The 19350-nt window shown below is 46.0% G+C and overlaps 1 protein-coding gene across 1 annotated transcript in view; it reads left to right on the plus strand.

Annotated features, from left to right (window-relative positions):
* LOC126101443 (lysosome membrane protein 2-like) overlaps positions 1 to 19350 on the plus strand; it is a 225405-nt gene that overhangs the window by 173667 nt on the left and 32388 nt on the right. Inside the window, exon 5 of the mRNA XM_049912098.1 lies at positions 3266 to 3460. Coding sequence (XP_049768055.1) covers positions 3266 to 3460 — 195 coding nt within the window. The remainder of the gene's footprint in view (positions 1 to 3265; positions 3461 to 19350) is intronic.

Consider the following 19350-nt stretch of genomic DNA (forward strand, 5'->3'; position numbering starts at 1 on the left):
AGGTGTGTGTCTGTGTCTAAGAACCTTCCAACAAACGCAACGTATAATTTACTACCTCATATTTTTCCTGAGTCGTAACTGCACTGCGAAATGGACCACGTCTGTCAGTACAGGCGATCCGTTTTGCGTCCGGGCTTCAGTACCTGACCTGCTGCCTAGGAAAAAATAAACATTAGTGGCTTATTTGTGCCGTGCGTATTGGGAGGGGAGGGGGGTTGACTGGTTTGATGTTTGACGCTGCCAGCCACAAATTCCTCTCTTGTGCCAACCTTTTCATCTCCGAGTAGCACTTGCAACCTACGACCTCAATTACGTGCTGGATGTATTACAATCTCTGCCTTTCCCTAAAGTTTTCACTCACTACAGCTCCCTCTAAAACCATGGAAACTATACCCTGATGTCCTGTCATCCTTCTCTCTTCTTCTTGTCAGTCATTTCCGTATGTTGTAAATATTAGTCCGCAAACGAAATAAGTACTGACGCAGTGCTGTACAGTACACTGTCCTCAGTCAATAGTAAAAATGTAAGCACTTCTAAACCTAACACCCCAATAACGAGCGATCAAAAAGTTTCCGTTCGAAGCTCGTACAGTCTAGAATCGGTATGTCAATCACGCAAACTCGCCATGAGCGTTGAGGTAATCACGCCACCGACGCACCAAGTTTATCCGTTTGGTACTACACCGTGTCCTGCTGTGTGAACCTTGACTACTGCACATTCTCGTCCGATAGGTATCGCCGACCCTTCAGGGCTATTTTTAAGAGACCGAAAGCGTGATAATCGCATGGGGGGAAACCAGAACTATAGGGCGGCTGTTCCAGTGTCTTCCATTTGAGCTGGCGTAGCTTCTGCGTTACGACATTTGCGATGTCGTGACGTGCATTATCACGAATCAGCGGCTCCCCTTGTCGTAGTTTTCCACAACGGTGGCTTCTGACTGCCGTGCTGTCCCATACTCCTCCTTAACTTTCCAATGGATATCTATCGGTTTTTCGGTAGTCGAGAAAAGAAATAATACGTTGATCCCGTTTGGACGGATTTGGTAATAACGTCGTCATAGTTCACGTTTCCGAGTTCACCACACGCACGTCGGAAAGACATGAATGTTACACTAATCCAATGCCTACATTTTGGTGCTTATAGAGGGTGGTCTATTGATAGTGATCGGGCCAAATATCTCACGAATTAAGCATCAAACGAAAAAACTACAAAGAACGAAACTTGTCTAGCTTGAAGGGGGAAACCAGATGGCGCTAAGGTTGGCGCGCTAGATGGCGCTGCCGTAGGCCAAACGGATATCAAGTACGTATTTTTAAATAGGACCCCCATTTTTTATTATATATTCATGTAGTACGTAAAGAAACATGAATGTTTTAGTTCGACCACTTTTTTTCCCTTAGTGATGGATGGCGCTGTAATAGTCACAAACGTATAAGTACGTGGTATCAGGTAACATTCCGCCAGTGCGGACGGTATATGCTTCGCGATACATTACCCATGTTAAAATGGACAGTTTACGAATTGCGGGAAAGGTCGATATCGTGTTGATGTATGGTTATTGTGATCAAAATGCCCAACAGGCGTATGCAATGTATGCTGCTCGGTATCCTGGACAACATCATCCAGTGGTTCGGACCGTTCGCCAGATAGTTACGTTATTTAAGGAAACAGGAAGTGTTCAGCCACCTGTGAAACGTCAACCACTAACTGCAACAAATGATGATGCTCAAGTAGATGTTTTAGTTGCTGTGGCTGCTAATCCGCACATCAGCAGCAGACAAATTGCGCGAGAATCGGTAATCTCAAAAACGTCGGTGTTGAGAATGCTACATCAACATCGATTGCACCCGTACCATATTTCTATGCACCAGGAATTTCATGACGACGACTATGAATGTCGTGTACAGTTCTGCCACTGGGCACAAGAAAAATTACGGGACGATGACACATTTTTTGCACGCGTTCTATATAGCGACGAAGCGTCATTCACCAACAACGGTAACGTAAACCGGCATAATATGCACTATTGAGCAACGGAAAATCCACGATGGCTGCGACAAGTGGAATATCAGCAACCTTGGCGGGTTAATGTATGGTGCGGCATTATGGGAGGAAAGATAATTGGGCCCTATTTTATCGATGGCAATCTAAATGGTGCAATGTATGCTGGTTTCCTACGTAATGTTCTACCGATGTTACTACAAAATGTTTCACTACATGATAGAATGGCGATGTACTTCCAACATGGTGGATGTCCGGCACATAGCTCGCGTGCGGTGGAAGCGGTATTGAATAGCATATTTCATGACAGGTGGATTGGTCGTCGAAGCACCATAGCGTGGCCCGCACGTTCAACAAATGTAACGCGCCCGGGTTTCTTTCTGTGGGGAAAGTTGAAGGATATTTGCTATCGTGATCCACCGACAACGCCTGACAACATGCGTCAGCGCATTGTCAATTAATGTGCGAACATTACGTAAGGCGAACTACTCGCTGTTGAGAGGAATGTCGTTACACGTATTGCCAACTGCATTGAGGTTGATGGACGTCATTTTGAGCATTTATTGCATTAATTTGGTATTTACAGGTAATCGCGCTGTAACAGCATGCGTTCTCAGAAATGATAAGTTCACAATGGTACATGTATCACATTGGAACAACCGAAATGAAATGTTCAAGTGTACCTACGTTCTGTATTTTAATTTAAAAAACCTACCTGTTACGAACTGTTCGTCTAAAATTGTGAGCCATATGTTTGTGACTATTACAGCGCCATCTATCACAAAGGGAAAAAAGTGGTCCAACTAAAACATTCATATTTCTTTACGTACTACACGAATATGTAATTAAAAATGGGAGTTCCTATTTAAAAATACGCAGTTGATATCCGTTTGGCCTATGGCAGCGCCATTCAGCTGGCCAACCATAGCGCCACCTGGTTTCCCCCTTAAAGCTATACTAGTTTCGCTCTTTGTAGTTTTTTCGTTTGACGCTTCTTTCGTGAGATATTTGGCCCAGTCACTATCAATGGACCACCCTGTATACCCGCATTGGAACTTTTTGATCGCCCCATGTACTATATGAACAGTAAATGTTCCAACACGCTTCCCTGGGGTACGCTGTAAGCTGTTTCGATACCTGTCGACGACTCACCACCCAAGAGAACATGCTGTGTCTTTCCTACCAAGGAATCCTCAATCCAGCCACAAATTCCGCTCGGTAGCCTGTTCGAACGTACCTAAGGTGACAATGTGTCTATCGGCAGACGGCGGTGAACGAGCTGCGCGAGCTGTTCTTCGTGTACCAGGTGGCCATGGACACGGCCTTCCGCAGCTTCGGCACCAAGCCCTTCGTGCAGGTGCCCGTGTCCAACCTGCTGTGGGGCTACTCGGACCCGCTGTTCGACCTCGCCAAGCTGCGCCACCCCATGCCCATCGACAAATTCGGCCTCCTCGCCACGGTGAGTACCAACTTTCACACACTGCTCATCTCATCGTTGTAACACGGTCCAGTGCATCCCTGAACTGCTTCAAAAACTCGCAACTGCTGTCGATGTCTGCATCAGGGTGTATCGCTGCCTCCCAGCACACGCCTCATATCTTTTTCTCTTTCTTTCTTATGCTACCGCTTTTATCCCGCATCGTGCGCAGTGTCGGCAGGTTTAAGTAAGGATTTGGCATGGTTAATTGTAAGGGGTGGCCGGATGCCCTTCCTGCCGCCACCCCATACCCCCCGGGACGTAATTAGTGTACCCCAGCTGTCTGCGTCTAGTGTAAATCGTGAAATAGTGTGAAGGTGTTTCAAATGTCTGCGAGTCGTGTAACTGAGGCGGGACGCTGGGACCAGCCCAGTATTCACCTAGTAGGACGTGGAAAACCACGTAAAAACCACATCCAGGCTGGCCGGCACACCGGCCGTCGTCGTTCATCCGCCAGGCGGATTCGATCCGGGGCCAGCGCGCCTACCCGAGTCCAGGAAGCAGTGCGTTAGCGCTCTCGACTACCCTGACGGGTATATCTTTTTCTCTTTCCTTTAACGTTATTTCACTCTCCTCGTCCCAAGGAGGGGGGGGGGGAGGTGGAGGATGAATTGTCAACTAAAAACGCTGAATTAAAAGGTAAGATTAGAATGAGACTTTCACTCTACAGCGGAGTGTGCGCTGATATGAAACTTCCTGGCAGATTAAAACTGTGTGCCGGACCGAGACTCGAACTCGGGACCTTTGCCTTTCGCGGGCAAGTGCTCTACCAACTGAGCTACCCAAGCACGACTCACGCCCCGTCCTCAGAGCCTTAATTCCGCCAGTACCTCGCCTCCTTCCTTCCAAACTTCACAGAAGCTCTCCTGCGAACGTTGCAGAACTAGCACTCCTGGAAGAAAGGATATTGCGGAGACATGGCTTAGCCACAGCCTGGGGGTTGTTTCTAGAATGAAACTTGCACTCTACAGCGAAGTGCGCGCTGATATGAAACTTCCTGGCAGATTAAAACTGTGTGCCGGACCGAGACTCGAACTCGGGACCTTTGCCTTTCGCGGGCAAGTGCTCTACCAACTGAGCTACCCAAGCACGACTCACGCCCCGTCCTCACAGCCTTAATTCCGCCAGTACCTCGCCTCCTTCCTTCCAAACTTCACAGAAGCTCTCCTGCGAACGTTGCAGAACTAGCACTCCTGGAAGAAAGGATATTGCGGAGCCATGGCTTAGCCACAGCCTGGGGGTTGTTTCTAGAATGAAACTTCCACTCTACAGCGAAGTGTGCGCTGATATGAAGCTTCCTGGCAGATTAAAACTGTGTGCCGGACCGAGACTCGAACTCGGGATCTTATGTTAGTTAAGTTTAAGTAGTTCTAAGTTCCAGGGACTGATGACCTCAGATGTTAAGTCTCATAGTGCTCAGAGCCATTTGAACCATTTTTTTTAAGACATCAAAACAAAAAGGTAAAATAAAAACAAGAAGAATATATGGAAATAACGATTTAAAAATGAAGCAATGCACTGTCACCACATATTGGAAGACCCGCCCAAGAAAAAATGGAAAGATTACGTGCCCAATAGGGTAGGAAGTGTTAATTATAGATGGCTGATAAATGGTATCGATGGGGACAAAGTGGATGTTGAACAGACAGGAAGGGAGTAGTAGCTGGGAGACAAGGTAAGGCCGTCATCTGAAGGAGGAGAAAGGGTAGGAAAAGATGGGGATGGACAGGAAAAAGGAGCCCTGAAGTGATGAGATGGGTGGAGTGGAACTATATGCGGTAGGATGAGAACTTGTCTGGACGGATTTCATTGTCCGGGAAAAGTGGGCGGTTGAAATATCGTTCGGAGAGGATGTACAGAGTGTGAAGGTGTATGGCTGGTGGAATTTGTCGGTATAGGCGTGTTGGTGTACTAGGAATGTAAATTAGAGAAGAAACAATGGCGTTATTGTAGTCTAGTTTACGAATGGTGTAGGTTGTTCTAAGGTGTCCAGTGCGAGCAAGGCAGAGGGCTAGGCAACCGGTATAATCAACATACTGAAGCAGATCTCCGCCAGGGTACAGGAGATAAAGAAGAGGAAGGAAAGCCTCGTATATGGAGTGAGGCTGTAAAGATAGACCACCCTAGATTCATGGTGTGCGATCTAGAGGAAACGCAAACAAATTCTTATAACGAAACAATTCGACATTTTATGTTGTTGGGTAAATACGTAATCCATAGAGCCACTCTCCAAGATGTGATCCTCACCACATTGTAGACAGTGTTGAGCCGTATGACACATGCAAACCGTGCCAACAGACGTTCTCCAGATAGTCGATATCTGGACGCCGTAACGAAAGGTGTAGGGTCTAGTGCGTGCTATAGTTAGCACAGTTAAAATCTGTATCGCATGTTCAGCGGCATGCAAAAAGAGAATGGAACGTGGAACTTCCGACACATAAATCCTTTTATCAGTCGGACAGAGCTCTTCGATAAACAGGAAGTTTGATTTGAAATGTTGGAAAACATCCTCAAACGATTGTGAATGAAGAAACCATGGAACGTGTATGCAAAGTATTCGCTAGAAGGCCACATAAATGCGTTAGACAAAGTGGTAGGGAACTAAACACCCCCCATTCGACTGTGCACGACACTGCGTACACATGTCTCTGTTGCGTGCATAATCACCGCAGTGGATGTGATTTTGCTATTAAAATGCTGCATTGAATAGACAGAAGTGACGACTACCTCATTGCAGTGCTGTTCAGTGAATGTACCTTCCATATCTGTGGCAAAGTTAAAGGGCATAAATGTTGAACTGGAGAAGTGAGACTCCAGGAGAAGTGACTGACTACGAAAGGGACTCACGAAAAGTTAATGTGTGCTTGGAATTGCATAAACATGGTCCATTTTTCATGGAGTTTACAGTGACGAGACACGCCATGTCAACATGTTGGCCAAGAATGCAGTTTCACAAATTCCCCCGACATCAATTTCTAAGGTGCACCCGCCACAACCCCCTCACCCTGCCCCATACACTCCACTACCCACTCCCCTTCCCACCCTCCACTACCCACTCCCCTTCCCACCCTCCACTACCCACTCCCCCTGCCCCTAACCTCCACTACCCCCTCCCCTTGCTCCCTACCCACCACTACCCCCTCCCCCTCCCCCCTATTCTCCACTACCCCCTTCCCCCACTACCCTCCACTAGCTGCTCCCCCTACCCTCCACTATCCCCTCCCCCTCCCCCCTACCCACTACTACCCCCTGCCCCCTACCCTCCACTACCTGCTCTCCCCTATCCTCCACTACCCCCTCCCCCCCACCCTCCACTAGCTGCTCCCCCCTACCCTCCACTACCCCCTCCTCCTGCCCCCTACCCTCCACTACCCCCTCCTCCTGCCCCCTACCCTCCACTACACCCTACCCTCTCCCTACCCTCCACTACCCCTCCCCCTACCCTCCACTACCTCCTCCCACTACCCTCCACTACCCCCTCCCCCTGCCCTATACCCTCCACTACCCTCCCTCCCTCTACCCTCCACTGCTCCTCCCCTCCTGCCTACCCTCCACTACACCCGCATCTCGTGGTCGTGCGGTAGCGTTCTCGCTTCCCACGCCCGGGTTTCTGGGTTTGATTCCCGGCAGGGTCAGGGATTTTCTCTGCCTCGTGATGGCTGGGTGTTGTGTGCTGTCCTTAGGTTAGTTAGGTTTAAGTAGTTCTAAGTTCTAGGGGACTGATGACCATAGATGTAAGTCCCATAGTGCTCAGAGCCATTTGAACCATTCTACCCTCCACTACCCCCTCCCCCTATCCTCCATTACCCCCTTCCCCCTACACTAGCCCTTCCCCCCTACCCTCCACTACCCCCTCCCCCCTACCCTCCACTAGCCACTCCCCCCTATCCTCCACTACCCCCTCCCCTACCCTCCACTACCCCCTCCCCCTGCCCCCTACACTCCACTACCCCCTCGCCCCCCACACACACTACAGGTCAACAATCTGCATTCTCCTTCTCACCATCCTGTCACTCGAATATTTACTTTCTAATAGATGTATTATTTTTTAATGTTTTACTTGAATGTAATTATACTCTCCTGGAAATGGAAAAAAGAACACATTGACACCGGTGTGTCAGACCCACCATACTTGCTCCGGACACTGCGAGAGGGCTGTACAAGCAATGATCACACGCACGGCACAGCGGACACACCAGGAACCGCGGTGTTGGCCGTCGAATGGCGCTAGCTGCGCAGCATTTGTGCACCGCCGCCGTCAGTGTCAGCCAGTTTGCCGTGGCATACGGAGCTCCATCGCAGTCTTTAACACTGGTAGCATGCCGCGACAGCGTGGACGTGAACCGTATGTGCAGTTGACGGACTTTGAGCGAGGGCGTATAGTGGGCATGTGGGAGGCCGGGTGGACGTACCGCCGAATTGCTCAACACGTGGGGCGTGAGGTCTCCACAGTACATCGATGTTGTCGCCAGTGGTCGGCGGAAGGTGCACGTGCCCGTCGACCTGGGACCGGACCGCAGCGACGCACGGATGCACGCCAAGACCGTAGCATCCTACGCAGTGCCGTAGGGGACCGCACCGCCACTTCCCAGCAAATTAGGGACACTGTTGCTCCTGGGGTATCGGCGAGGACCATTCGCAACCGTCTCCATGAAGCTGGGCTACGGTCCCGCACACCGTTAGGCCGTCTTCTGCTCACGCCCCAACATCGTGCAGCCCGCCTCCAGTGGTGTCGCGACAGGCGTGAATGGAGGGACGAATGGAGACGTGTCGTCTTCAGCGATGAGAGTCGCTTCTGCCTTGGTGCCAATGATGGTCGTATGCGTGTTTGGCGCCGTGCAGGTGAGCGCCACAATCAGGACTGCATACGACCGAGGCACACAGGGCCAACACCCGGCATCATGGTGTGGGGAGCGATCTCCTACACTGGCCGTACACCACTGGTGATCGTCGAGGGGACACTGAATAGTGCACGGTACATCCAAACCGTCATCGAACCCATCGTTCTACCATTCCTAGACCGGCAAGGGAACTTGCTGTTCCAACAGGACAATGCACGTCCGCATGTATCCCGTGCCACCCAACGTGCTCTAGAAGGTGTAAGTCAACTACCCTGGCCAGCAAGATCTCCTGATCTGTCCCCCATTGGGCATGTTTGGGACTGGATGAAGCGTCGTCTCACGCGGTCTGCACGTCCAGCACGAACGCTGGTCCAACTGAGGCGCCAGGTGGAAATGGCATGGCAAGCCGTTCCACAGGACTATATCCAGCATCTCTACGATCGTCTCCATGGGAGAATAGCAGCCTGCATTGCTGCGAAAGGTGGATATACACTGTACTAGTGCCGACATTGTGCATGCTCTGTTGCCTGTGTCTATGTGCCTGTGGTTCTGTCAGTGTGATCATGTGATGTATCTGACCCCAGGAATGTGTCAATAAAGTTTCCCCTTCCTGGGACGATGAATTCACGGTGTTCTTATTTCAATTTCCAGGAGTGTATTTAATATTAATGTGACCAACACCTATGTTCGACGTCAACGTACAATAACCACTCATAGACGGCACGGGGCAGAGGGTATATAAAGGGTATTGCGGAAAACAGTACCGTCGTTATCGTAATGCGGAAACGGAGTAATCTATCTAACGTCCAAAAGGCGACAATCATTGGATTTCAGATCAAGATTGAAAGCGTTTCCTAAACCGCTAAGTTTGTGAACAGTTCACCTGCCACCGTGGTTAAAGTATATTGTGGATGTCAAAATGGCACCATCCGAAATCGGTGTTGAGGCAACAGTTGTGCACCACGGACCATTGATGACAGGGATGAACGATAGCTGCGGAGATGTGTACGGGCGAATAGACGGGCAGCTGTTGAGCGACTGACTGCGCAGATGAATCAAGGGATTACCAGCAGTGTCTCCTCAACGACCGTTCGGCGAACGCTGCTGCATGGGGCCTCCGCCACAGGCGCCTGCGGCCGGCCGGTGTGGCCCAGCGGTTCTAGGCGCTTCAGCCTGGAACCGCGCGACCGCTACTGTCGCAGGATCGAATCCTGCCTCGGGCATGGATGTGTGTGATGCCCTGAGGTTAGTTAGGTTTAAGTGGTTCTAAGTTCTAGAGGACCGATGACCTCAGATGTTGAGTCCCATAGTGCTCAGAGCCATTTGAACCATTTTGAACAGGCGCCTGGTTCTCCACCCATGCTGACTGCTGTTCGTCGGCCACGAAGGCTGTACCGAAACTCGACGTCCACTAAGACAGATGGCCTTTTGAGATTAATCACGTTTTACGTTGCATCGAACGTATGGCCGTTGGCGTGTACGGGATGAAACGTCTGAAAGCAAACACCTTGCAACAATTGTCTGAAGGGTCCAGGCCAGAGGAGGACACCTTATGGTTTGGGGAATGTTTTTGTTGTCTGGGTGACCTCATCTTCCTGGAAGGCACAATAGATCTACATAAGTATGCACCCTACACGCAGTGTGCTTTTCCTCGGCTTGATGGCACCTGCGAGCAGGGGAATGTAACGTGTCAAGCAGCAGTGTATGTGCAGCGTTAAAAGAAAGCCACGATGAGTTTATTGTACTCCCCTGGCCATCAAATTTTTCAGATTTAAACCCAACCGAAAATCTGTGGAACCACCTCAGTAAGGCTGTTCGCGCCGTGATCCTCAACCGAAAAAACCTTACAGCTTGCCACGGCACAGAAGTCAGTATGGTTCCATACCCTGACAGTACCTTCCAGAACCTCGCTGACTCTTCCTGCACGTGTCGCAGTGGTGCACGATGCAAAAACTAATTATCCAGGATGTTCACAGGTTGTCACTTGAATGTGAATGTACAGTGTATGATGAATCAAACAATAAAGGAAACAAATACTTACATAGACTCCCTAGAGCTATACTTTTTGCAACTTTAACTACTACTGCAGTACGTAAGAGCAAAAGGAACGACGCTATTTCAAACTGTACACACTCTGGAAATGCAATCCCACGACATTAAGCTTGCAACTACAACTGCCGCTGTAGAAGATTCTTTTCGTTGCCTGCAGTAGATTTATAACTGATCTGAAAATATTATTTTCAAGACCAATCGTCAAATAACAGCACTGAATGTCATCGTTGTCACACTATCTCGAAATCCTGCAACGGGGTGAAGCTCATCAAAGCAGCGATTTTGAAAAAGCCTACAGTTTCATACCCACGGTTGTAAAAGTAATATAGTTCCTGATTTATCTTTAAACTAAAATGTTTTTTCTGGTCGTAATATTGTAATTTGTCGATCTACGTCAACATTTTCATTGCAACGGTACCAGCATGTTGAGTAGTGTAGTGTTTGCCCCACATCCCTTCCTACAATTTTCTACTTTTTAGTAAAACAAGTCAAACCTGCTCCTGTTCGTTCAGCGCATTAGCCGGCCGCTGTGGCCGAGCCGTTCTAGGTGCTTCAGTCCGGAACCGCCCTGCTAGTGCGGTCGCAGGTTCGAATCCTGCGTCGGGCATGGATGTGTGTGATGTCCTTAGGTTAGTTAGGTTTAAGTAGTCTAGGGGACTGATGTTAAGTCCCATAGTGCTCAGAGCCATTTGAACCATTTTCAGCACATTTTCCGGTGTCCACAGTTTCTGATTTCTCACATAATAAATAAATAACTTTGTGACCCAAACAGATTTTCAGTCCACCTTTATACGGTACGAAACTGTCGTAATTGTGTTTTGCTCTGATTGGTGGAGAACTGCAGCCTACACAGTATTCGGATTTGACAGCTGGTATACACGTATTTGTGGCTAGTTTTCTGCAATATTATGCAAGTTGCGTAATTTCACACGTCAGTTTATTTCGAGTAACTGGATGCATATTTATTATTCAGTAACATTTGTACTATATATTTGTGACAATCATATTTAATAACAGAGTTTTTTATGTTATTGGTCCTGGTTTTGCATGTTTGAATGAAGGTACGGTGCTGGACGAGTGTATGAGAGCAGTTTTATTGATTTTGAGTTGCATAGTCAATTTAATTTTATTTTCTTGACTCGAATGCAGCACGTGGAGCTAATCACTGTAACATAACGAGATTCTTTTCTTTTTTAAAAAAAATCTTATGGGACTTAACTGCTAAGGCCATCAGTCCTTAAGCTTACACATTACTTAACCTAAATTATCCTAAGGACAAACACACACACCCATACCCGAGGGAGGACTCGAACCTCCGCCGGGACCAGCCCCATAGTCCATGACTGCAGCGCCATAGACCGCTCGGCTAATCCCATAACGAGATTACATCACTACTTGATTTAGGTTTCTGTGCAAGTTGGATTCTTATTACGTGAGTTAGATATTGTCACGGTCTAAACTATCTGATCGAACGTATCAGGTAGTGGTAAGCTCCTATGGTACCAAACTGCTGACGTCCCTAGACTTACATACTAATTAATCTAACTTAAACTAACTTACGCTATGGACAACACACACACACACACACACACACACACACACACACACACACACACACACACACACGCCCAAGGAAGGACTCGAACCTCCGCATGAACGTATCTGGACAATTATTAGCGGAGCATTGATAAGAGGCATGTCAACCCTTTAGCCCTGACGGCATAAACTCAATGGCAACACTTCCAGTAAGGTGTCCTAATACCTGTGGGTCATCAGCGAACTATTCTTTCTCAAGAGCCCAAACCAGAGAAGGTAGTGATGTCAGACGCTGGGGTCTGGAGCGAAGTCAACGTTCTAATTCATCCCAAGGATGATTGACTGCCCACAAGCCGGAACTTTGGGCAAGCTTGTCCCTTTCAGTAATGTTATTGCTCTCAAACCATTGCCTCATAGATACTGCTTTGACAGGGCACACTATCATGCTAATGCAAACAGTGATCGCCTCTGAACAGTTTCTCTGCTATATGCAGAACACAATGTTGTGATGTTGTGGTTTGTGGGGGGCTCAACTGCGCACCATCAGCGCCCGTACAAAGTCCCACTTTCTATTACACAATCCAATCTGGCCACTGTCATGAATAATGATGATAATGAAATGATGAGTAAAACACAGACATCCAGTCCCTGAGTGGAGAAGATCCCCAGCCCGGGCGGGAATCGAACCCGGGACCTCGTGATCCACAGGTAGCGGCGCTAGCCACTAGACCACGAGCTGCGGACTACACAATGTTGTGAAATGTGTTCCTATCCTTCCGCATTTGAAAACGGAAACTGAACTCCGTCCCAACAGGCCTTGGCAGGCCCAGCGGTACCGACCGGTCGCCGTGTCATCCTCAGTCCACAGCGTCACTGGATGCGGATATGGAGGGGCATGTGATCAGCACACTGCTCTCCCGGCCGTACGTTAGTTTACGAGACCGGAGCCGCTACTTCTCAATCAAGTAGCTCCTCTGTTTGCCTCACAAGGCCTCAGTGCACCCCGCTTGCCAACAGCACTCGACAGACCGGATAGTCACCCATCCAAGTGCCAGCCCAGCCCGACAGCTCTTAACTTCGGTGATCTGACAGGAACAGCTCTTACCACTGCGGCAAGGCCGTTGGCATTCCTTCCGCATTTAGCGTTTTTTTAAGTTCAATACGAGGGCTACACCCTAACCACGAAAAACACTAACATACCTTACTATCACCTCCTCCGTACTTAAGTAGTGGCACTAAACACGATGGCAGATAGCTTAACGTTCTCCAGGCATTCACCACGCCCAAACAAACCTATCAGATTGCCACATCGTATAGAGTGATTCATCACTCCAAATCACTTGTTTCCAGTCATCCACTGTCCAGTGGGCGCGACTCTTTACAATAATGTCTCTAGCTTCACATAGCACTGACTTCAGAAATGTGTGCTTTGTGAGGAGCTCCTCTACCACTCTACCCCATTCTTTTTCATTCCCTACACACACCATTCTTCTAAACAGACTGCTCGAACTCAGTACGTCTGCATCTGCACTGAAGTGACTCTTCATGGCCCCACGTTGGGCACCAAATATGCTATATGGTAGAGGAGTATATTTGTTTATTTTTTTGTATTTTTTCTCATCTGTTTGGAGTCTAAAAGCAAGGGTGAATGTAATTGTGTGATCCAATATGCAAAATTTGTTAAATGATTTTTACTTGAAATCTGTCATTCAAAGAGATTTAAATAACACTATGATTTTTGACTTTTGAGTTATTTAACTATTTTAGAAAATTATTGCAAAATTGGTTTTACTTTTACATAACTCACAACTGAGCAGTAAAATCATCAAACATAATGGACTGACTTACTTCCTAGAATATTACTTGAGAATGAACATATAACAGTATTATAATTAGCCTCGGCTTATTTGTATTTTAAGAGCATGGACTCAAATATTGTAATTATTGTGGACCCACACAACACTCGAAGAACACTCCTCTTACCATCATATTTAGACTGTGGTAGTCAAATCATGGGACCGGGCGTAAGCTGAAAAGTAAAATCTTAAAACTACTGTGGCTCTTCTCTGAGGCTCATTGCTGTGAAAAAAATGTTTGTTAAATTTGTAAATAATAGATTTCAGCTATTAGTAGTCATTTTTAATTATTTTTTTGGCAGATCTATATTTCAGCTAGAAAATAGCCATTCTCAATGTACTATTATTTTTGATTAATGCATGTAATGCCTGTTGGTCATGCTTCATCCACAGTTCATTGAATGACCAACAGGCATTACATGCATTGATCAAAAATGATTGTGCATTGAGAATGGCTAGTTTCTAGCTGAAATCTAGATCTGCCAATAAAATTTCAAAAGGACAACTGATAGCTGAAATCTATTATTTACAAGTCAATATAACAGTCGCTGAGTGCAACAGTATTCTGAATGGAAGGTAACCTGATGTTTGTTAAATGTTAAAGCGGGCGATCTATGGGCTTTCGTTATGATTTCCCTCAGGTCGACGCGTAATGGCATCCGTTGAAGCAGCGGCCACTAAAATTGTGGAGCTGTAAACGTCTTGAGAAAAATTAATTCAATGCAAGGAACATGACAGAGGGCTCACTATACATCGAAATAACTCACATATAAACTTTAACGTACTATGTTAACAAGGTTAACAGCATAAATGCTTACATTACTTTCGTGGTACAAGATGTCTGCTTCATGTTACTAGAAACAAGTGAAGAGAGAGTAAGAGAAGACCACTCTGAGATATTTTTTTCCCTTTATTGCATTTCGATCTCCCCCCCAGAGGAAGGGTGCGGGCTGGCAGCAGCGTAATATGCTGCTCTATAGCCTACAGAAAAGTTAAAAAACATAATAAGAATAAAAAGAAGAAGAACAGGTGATAAAACAGTGACATTGTAAAAAAACTGTTAAATGGCAGAAAGCTGTGAAATTTAAAATATAAAAACACGGTGGTTACGATGCAGATGAATACACACAATAAGCAGACAGGCACAATTATAGAACACTGCAACAGTCTGGTTTCTGTTCGGGCGAGATAAAAAAACACAACTAGCGACAGTATGGTGGCTATTCACAACACTGACAGGGGACACACAACACTGAACACTCACTTAAAGCATAAAGCAGCACTAGACAGGCGACACGGCAGCAGTTGGGGGGGGGGGGGGGGGTGAGGACCCGGACTGATGAGGGGGAAAGAGAGGGGGAGGAGAGGAAAGGAAGAAAAGGAGGAGCCGATGGAGGGAGGGGACATAGAAAAAGGGGGGACTGGGCGGCCACGGGAAGGAGTGGGAAAGGCAGTGTAGGAGGGACCAAAAAGGACTTGGGGGAGAGAAGGGAGGCAGAGAGGGTAGGTGGGGAAAGAACAGGATGGAAGGCGGGGAGAGGAAGCCCAGGAGAAGGACAGAGGAAGGGATGGGGAGGTGAGGATCAGAGTTGACAGAAGGGATAAATGGAGGGAGAGAAGGCATCGTCTGGGAGGGGGAGTCGACGGAAGCCACCTTGCGAAAGGAGATGAAGGGTGTAGAGGTGGAGGGTAGGGGGGACACAACGGTGAAGGTGTGGCAGAGGGTGGGGATTGGAGAGGAGAGGAGCAACCATGGGCTGAGGGGGATCAAGGTGGCGGGAGGTGTAGAGTACTCAGATATGTTTGAGGAAAAGGAGCAGATGGGGGAAAGGAATCAGGTTGTAGAGGATCCGCACAGGGGACGGGCGGCTTATACGAGGTGAGGCTGAGTGCATGGTCCTCGAAATCTAGAAATCTAGGAGCGTTCTTCTCCCTTATTAATAGCATAGAAGTTATTACATTTAAAGAGCTTACTCCTTGATACTAGGATTAAAATTAAATTTAATATTTACTACAAAACAGGAATGTTTTATGCCGCCTATGTGCAGTGAAACACATAAGGTTCGTGTACACTTATTTCATCTCGAGATACACTTCTTGTTCCAAGTTTTTTTTTTTTGTGTGTGTGTGTGTGTGTGTGTGTGTGTGTGTTGCTTCACAACTCCACAGTCGACCTGGGGGGAGCTTTCGGGGGGCTGAAATGCCCCTGATGGATTTGTTACTCAGGTAACTTCCAATGACTCATCCACATTCGGAGTCACATAGCTCTCCTGAACGACCTGTTTTGCTGTTACCGCTTTTCTTCTGACACAACCTCCATTTATAATAGCGTATCCGCCTCTCGTGACATTCTCTCTCCCCGCCCCCCCTTTTGCTTTCACCAGCCTTTATTTCCTCATCCGTCCGGGTTCTCTCCCCCCCCCCCCCCCCCCCAACTGCTTTAGGCTGTGTGTGTTATCTTCGTCTCTAATCTCTGGTGCAGTGTTTGAGTGTTCAGTGTTGTTTGAGTGTTCAGTGTTGCGAACAGAAACCATACTTCGCCATGTTTTTTAATTGTGCCCGTGTACTTACTGTATGTCTTCATTAGCACAGACAACCCCGTGTTTTTTCTATTTTAGCTTCCGAAACTTTCTGCCATTTTACTGTTTTTAACAAAGTCACCGTTTTATTGCCTTTACATATTTGTTTTCATCTTTTCATTATGTTTTTTTAAACTCTTCTATCGGCTGTAGAGTGGCGTATTAAGCTGGTGTCAGACCCTCCCCCACCCCCCCACCCCCACCCCTCTGGGAAATTCTATAAAGGAAAAAAACTCTCGTGACATTAGTTTCACCTTCGATAGGGGTATCCTATTTTCTTAATCAGGTTGTGTATATTATAGAGAGTAATATCACCTGTAAAATAAAAAATAAAAACACACACACAACCCTCCAAAAGTAAAGTTCATGCACCGAAACATTCACTAGAAACAGATAACCTGCTGCCATCCTGAAACACACCGTCGCTTTGATTCAAAATCGCGTGAGTGGTCTTGCTCCTTCAAAGCTTACATTGCAGTGCCACGACAGCTGTTGCCATTAGCGCTAGTTTAGAAACAGCTGCACTAGTGTGCAAACTTAAGGACAAAAGTATCTTCCACACAATGTGTCTCTGCCCAGTATTGTAGCTCGATGGAGCTTAAAACATACATAGAAAGAACTGCTACAGTATTATACAGGAGGTAAATGAACGAAATAGGCAATCAGAGGAACAGAAGTGTTACGCAATGAAACAAGCAGAGGTGACACATTAAACCAGTGAGAAAAATTACACTGGAGACTCTGTAATTCGTGATGATTCCATGGACATTACAGAAAGTTGGGCATGGTTCTTAATATGGTTTGTAATGCTCTGCAACATACTCCCATGCTGGCGACAAGGTTGGAGTGGAGTTCTCATGGTAGTCAGGGTGCACCATTCCTCCACCAGCATGGTTTACTGCTGACAATGAATGTTGATGCATATGGAGGTGCTCCTGAACGGATCCCACACGTGATGTATGGAATTTATGTTGGGGGAACAGGCAGGACAGTCAATTTGTCGAATACTCTCTCATTTCAGGAGCTCCTTCACCTGCACTCTTCGACATATCACACTTTGTCAGCCATCAAAATGAAGTCATGGACGAATGCACCCCTGAAAACATACACATGGGGAAGGAGCACAGTGTCATAATAACACTGACAAATGATTGTGCTATGTTCAAAGATTTGGAGGTCAGGGTGCCCAAGCAACATTGTGCCTTTCCATAACACCCGGGTCACCAAGCGATCATGTTCCTTTATGTAGTAGTAGTAGTAGTAGTAGTAGTAGCTTTATTTATCCATAGATCTCTTTTTACAAGGATATGTCAAAGTATTTACAGATTTAGATCAATCTAAAATAAGCTAATTCGTACACACATATATTTACAGACTTACAGTTAGAGACAATCATTAGATTTACTCCTGGTAAACAATAATTGTTTTTTACAAATAATGTATTAAATAATGTAATGCCACATTGTTCACTCATATCTCATTATCAGTCACTGCACACACTATACACACATTGTTTCATAACACTTCACTCACTACACACACACACACACACACACACACACACACACACACACACAAACTGGTGATCTCTGGGCCATTTTCTGGACTGAAACTTCCCATTTTCTATCCTGAAAAACTGAGTCAGCGTCCCTCCATAATGAGTGAGACATTGAGCTCAGAAAGAGGAAGATGTGTTAGTATTGTGCTATATATAGCTTGGAGGTAAGTATTTCTAGAAAGGAAAAAAGAAGGAAAAAAACATAAAGTGAAGGTGTTATGTGGAATGTTGGATATTTTATAATCATTATTATTATTATTTATTTGTATAACTTTTTTTAACAAACCCTTACTCTGTTTTAGCTAATTACTCCTTCAATGTATAAAATGTACTTTTTAGCTGCCTTTTTAACTAAGTGTATTTTGGTAATTTCTTTAATCTCTTTTGGTAATTTATTGTACTGTTTTATTCCTTGGTAGAAAATGCTGTTTTCATTTTTATGTTTATTTTTTCTTGGTAAATGTAACTTGAGTCTATCTCTTGTTTCATGGTCATGGATAGAGCTGTTTGTGCAGTAATTACCAATGTTATTCCTGGTGTGTACAACTGACTGGTAAATGTATTCACATGGAGCAGTGTTTTGAACAGATCTTTACAATGAGCTCGACTAGTATTTTTGGTTACAATTCTTATGGCTCTTTTCCGGAGTTTGAAAATTGTGTTCATATTTTGTGCATTTGTTCCCCAAAAATGAATTGCATAGCTAATAATTGAGTGTACATATGAATAATATGTAACTAAAAGACACTGCCTGTTACACATTGATGATAGGATTCTAAGGGCATAACATGCTGATGACATTCTGTTTGCAGGTACCTTTGTGTGTTCACACCACTTCAACTGAGAATCAATATTCATTCCATGAAATTTTGCATTTGTTACACAGTCTGTAGAGGTGCCATCTACATTTAATTTAAGATTGTCATTTTTCCTCTTCAAACTGAAATTCATGGCATTAGTTTTCTTTATGTTCAATGTCACTTTATTACTTATTGACAAATCATAAACTTCCTTGAGAGTTTCATTTGCTTTCTCAGCAAGTTCTCTTGTTTTCTCAGTGACTATAATATTGATGTCGTCAGCGAAGAGGATTTTTTCACCATGAGTAACACTACTGGGAAAGTCATTGATGTATATCAGGAACAGTATTGGTCCTAATATGCTACCTTGCAGAACCCCTATATTAATGTATTTTGGTTCTGATAAGTGTACTAAGCACTCTCATATGGCGAGAGGTGGAAACTTGTAATGCACCCAGGAACATGATCGTTTTGGTGGTCTAGGTCTCATGCTGTGCGGAAGCATAATGTTGCATACATGTACTGACCTCCAAATCTTTGAATATGGTACACTCACTGGGCAACATTATATGACACTGTACTATTTCCCCATGTGTGCTTTTCAGTGGTACGTTTGGCGCTGACTTCATTTAGTGTTCCACACGTTAATC

The sequence above is a fragment of the Schistocerca cancellata genome, chromosome 9 (genome assembly GCF_023864275.1).
Source record: "Schistocerca cancellata isolate TAMUIC-IGC-003103 chromosome 9, iqSchCanc2.1, whole genome shotgun sequence".
NCBI lineage: Eukaryota > Metazoa > Arthropoda > Insecta > Orthoptera > Acrididae > Schistocerca > Schistocerca cancellata.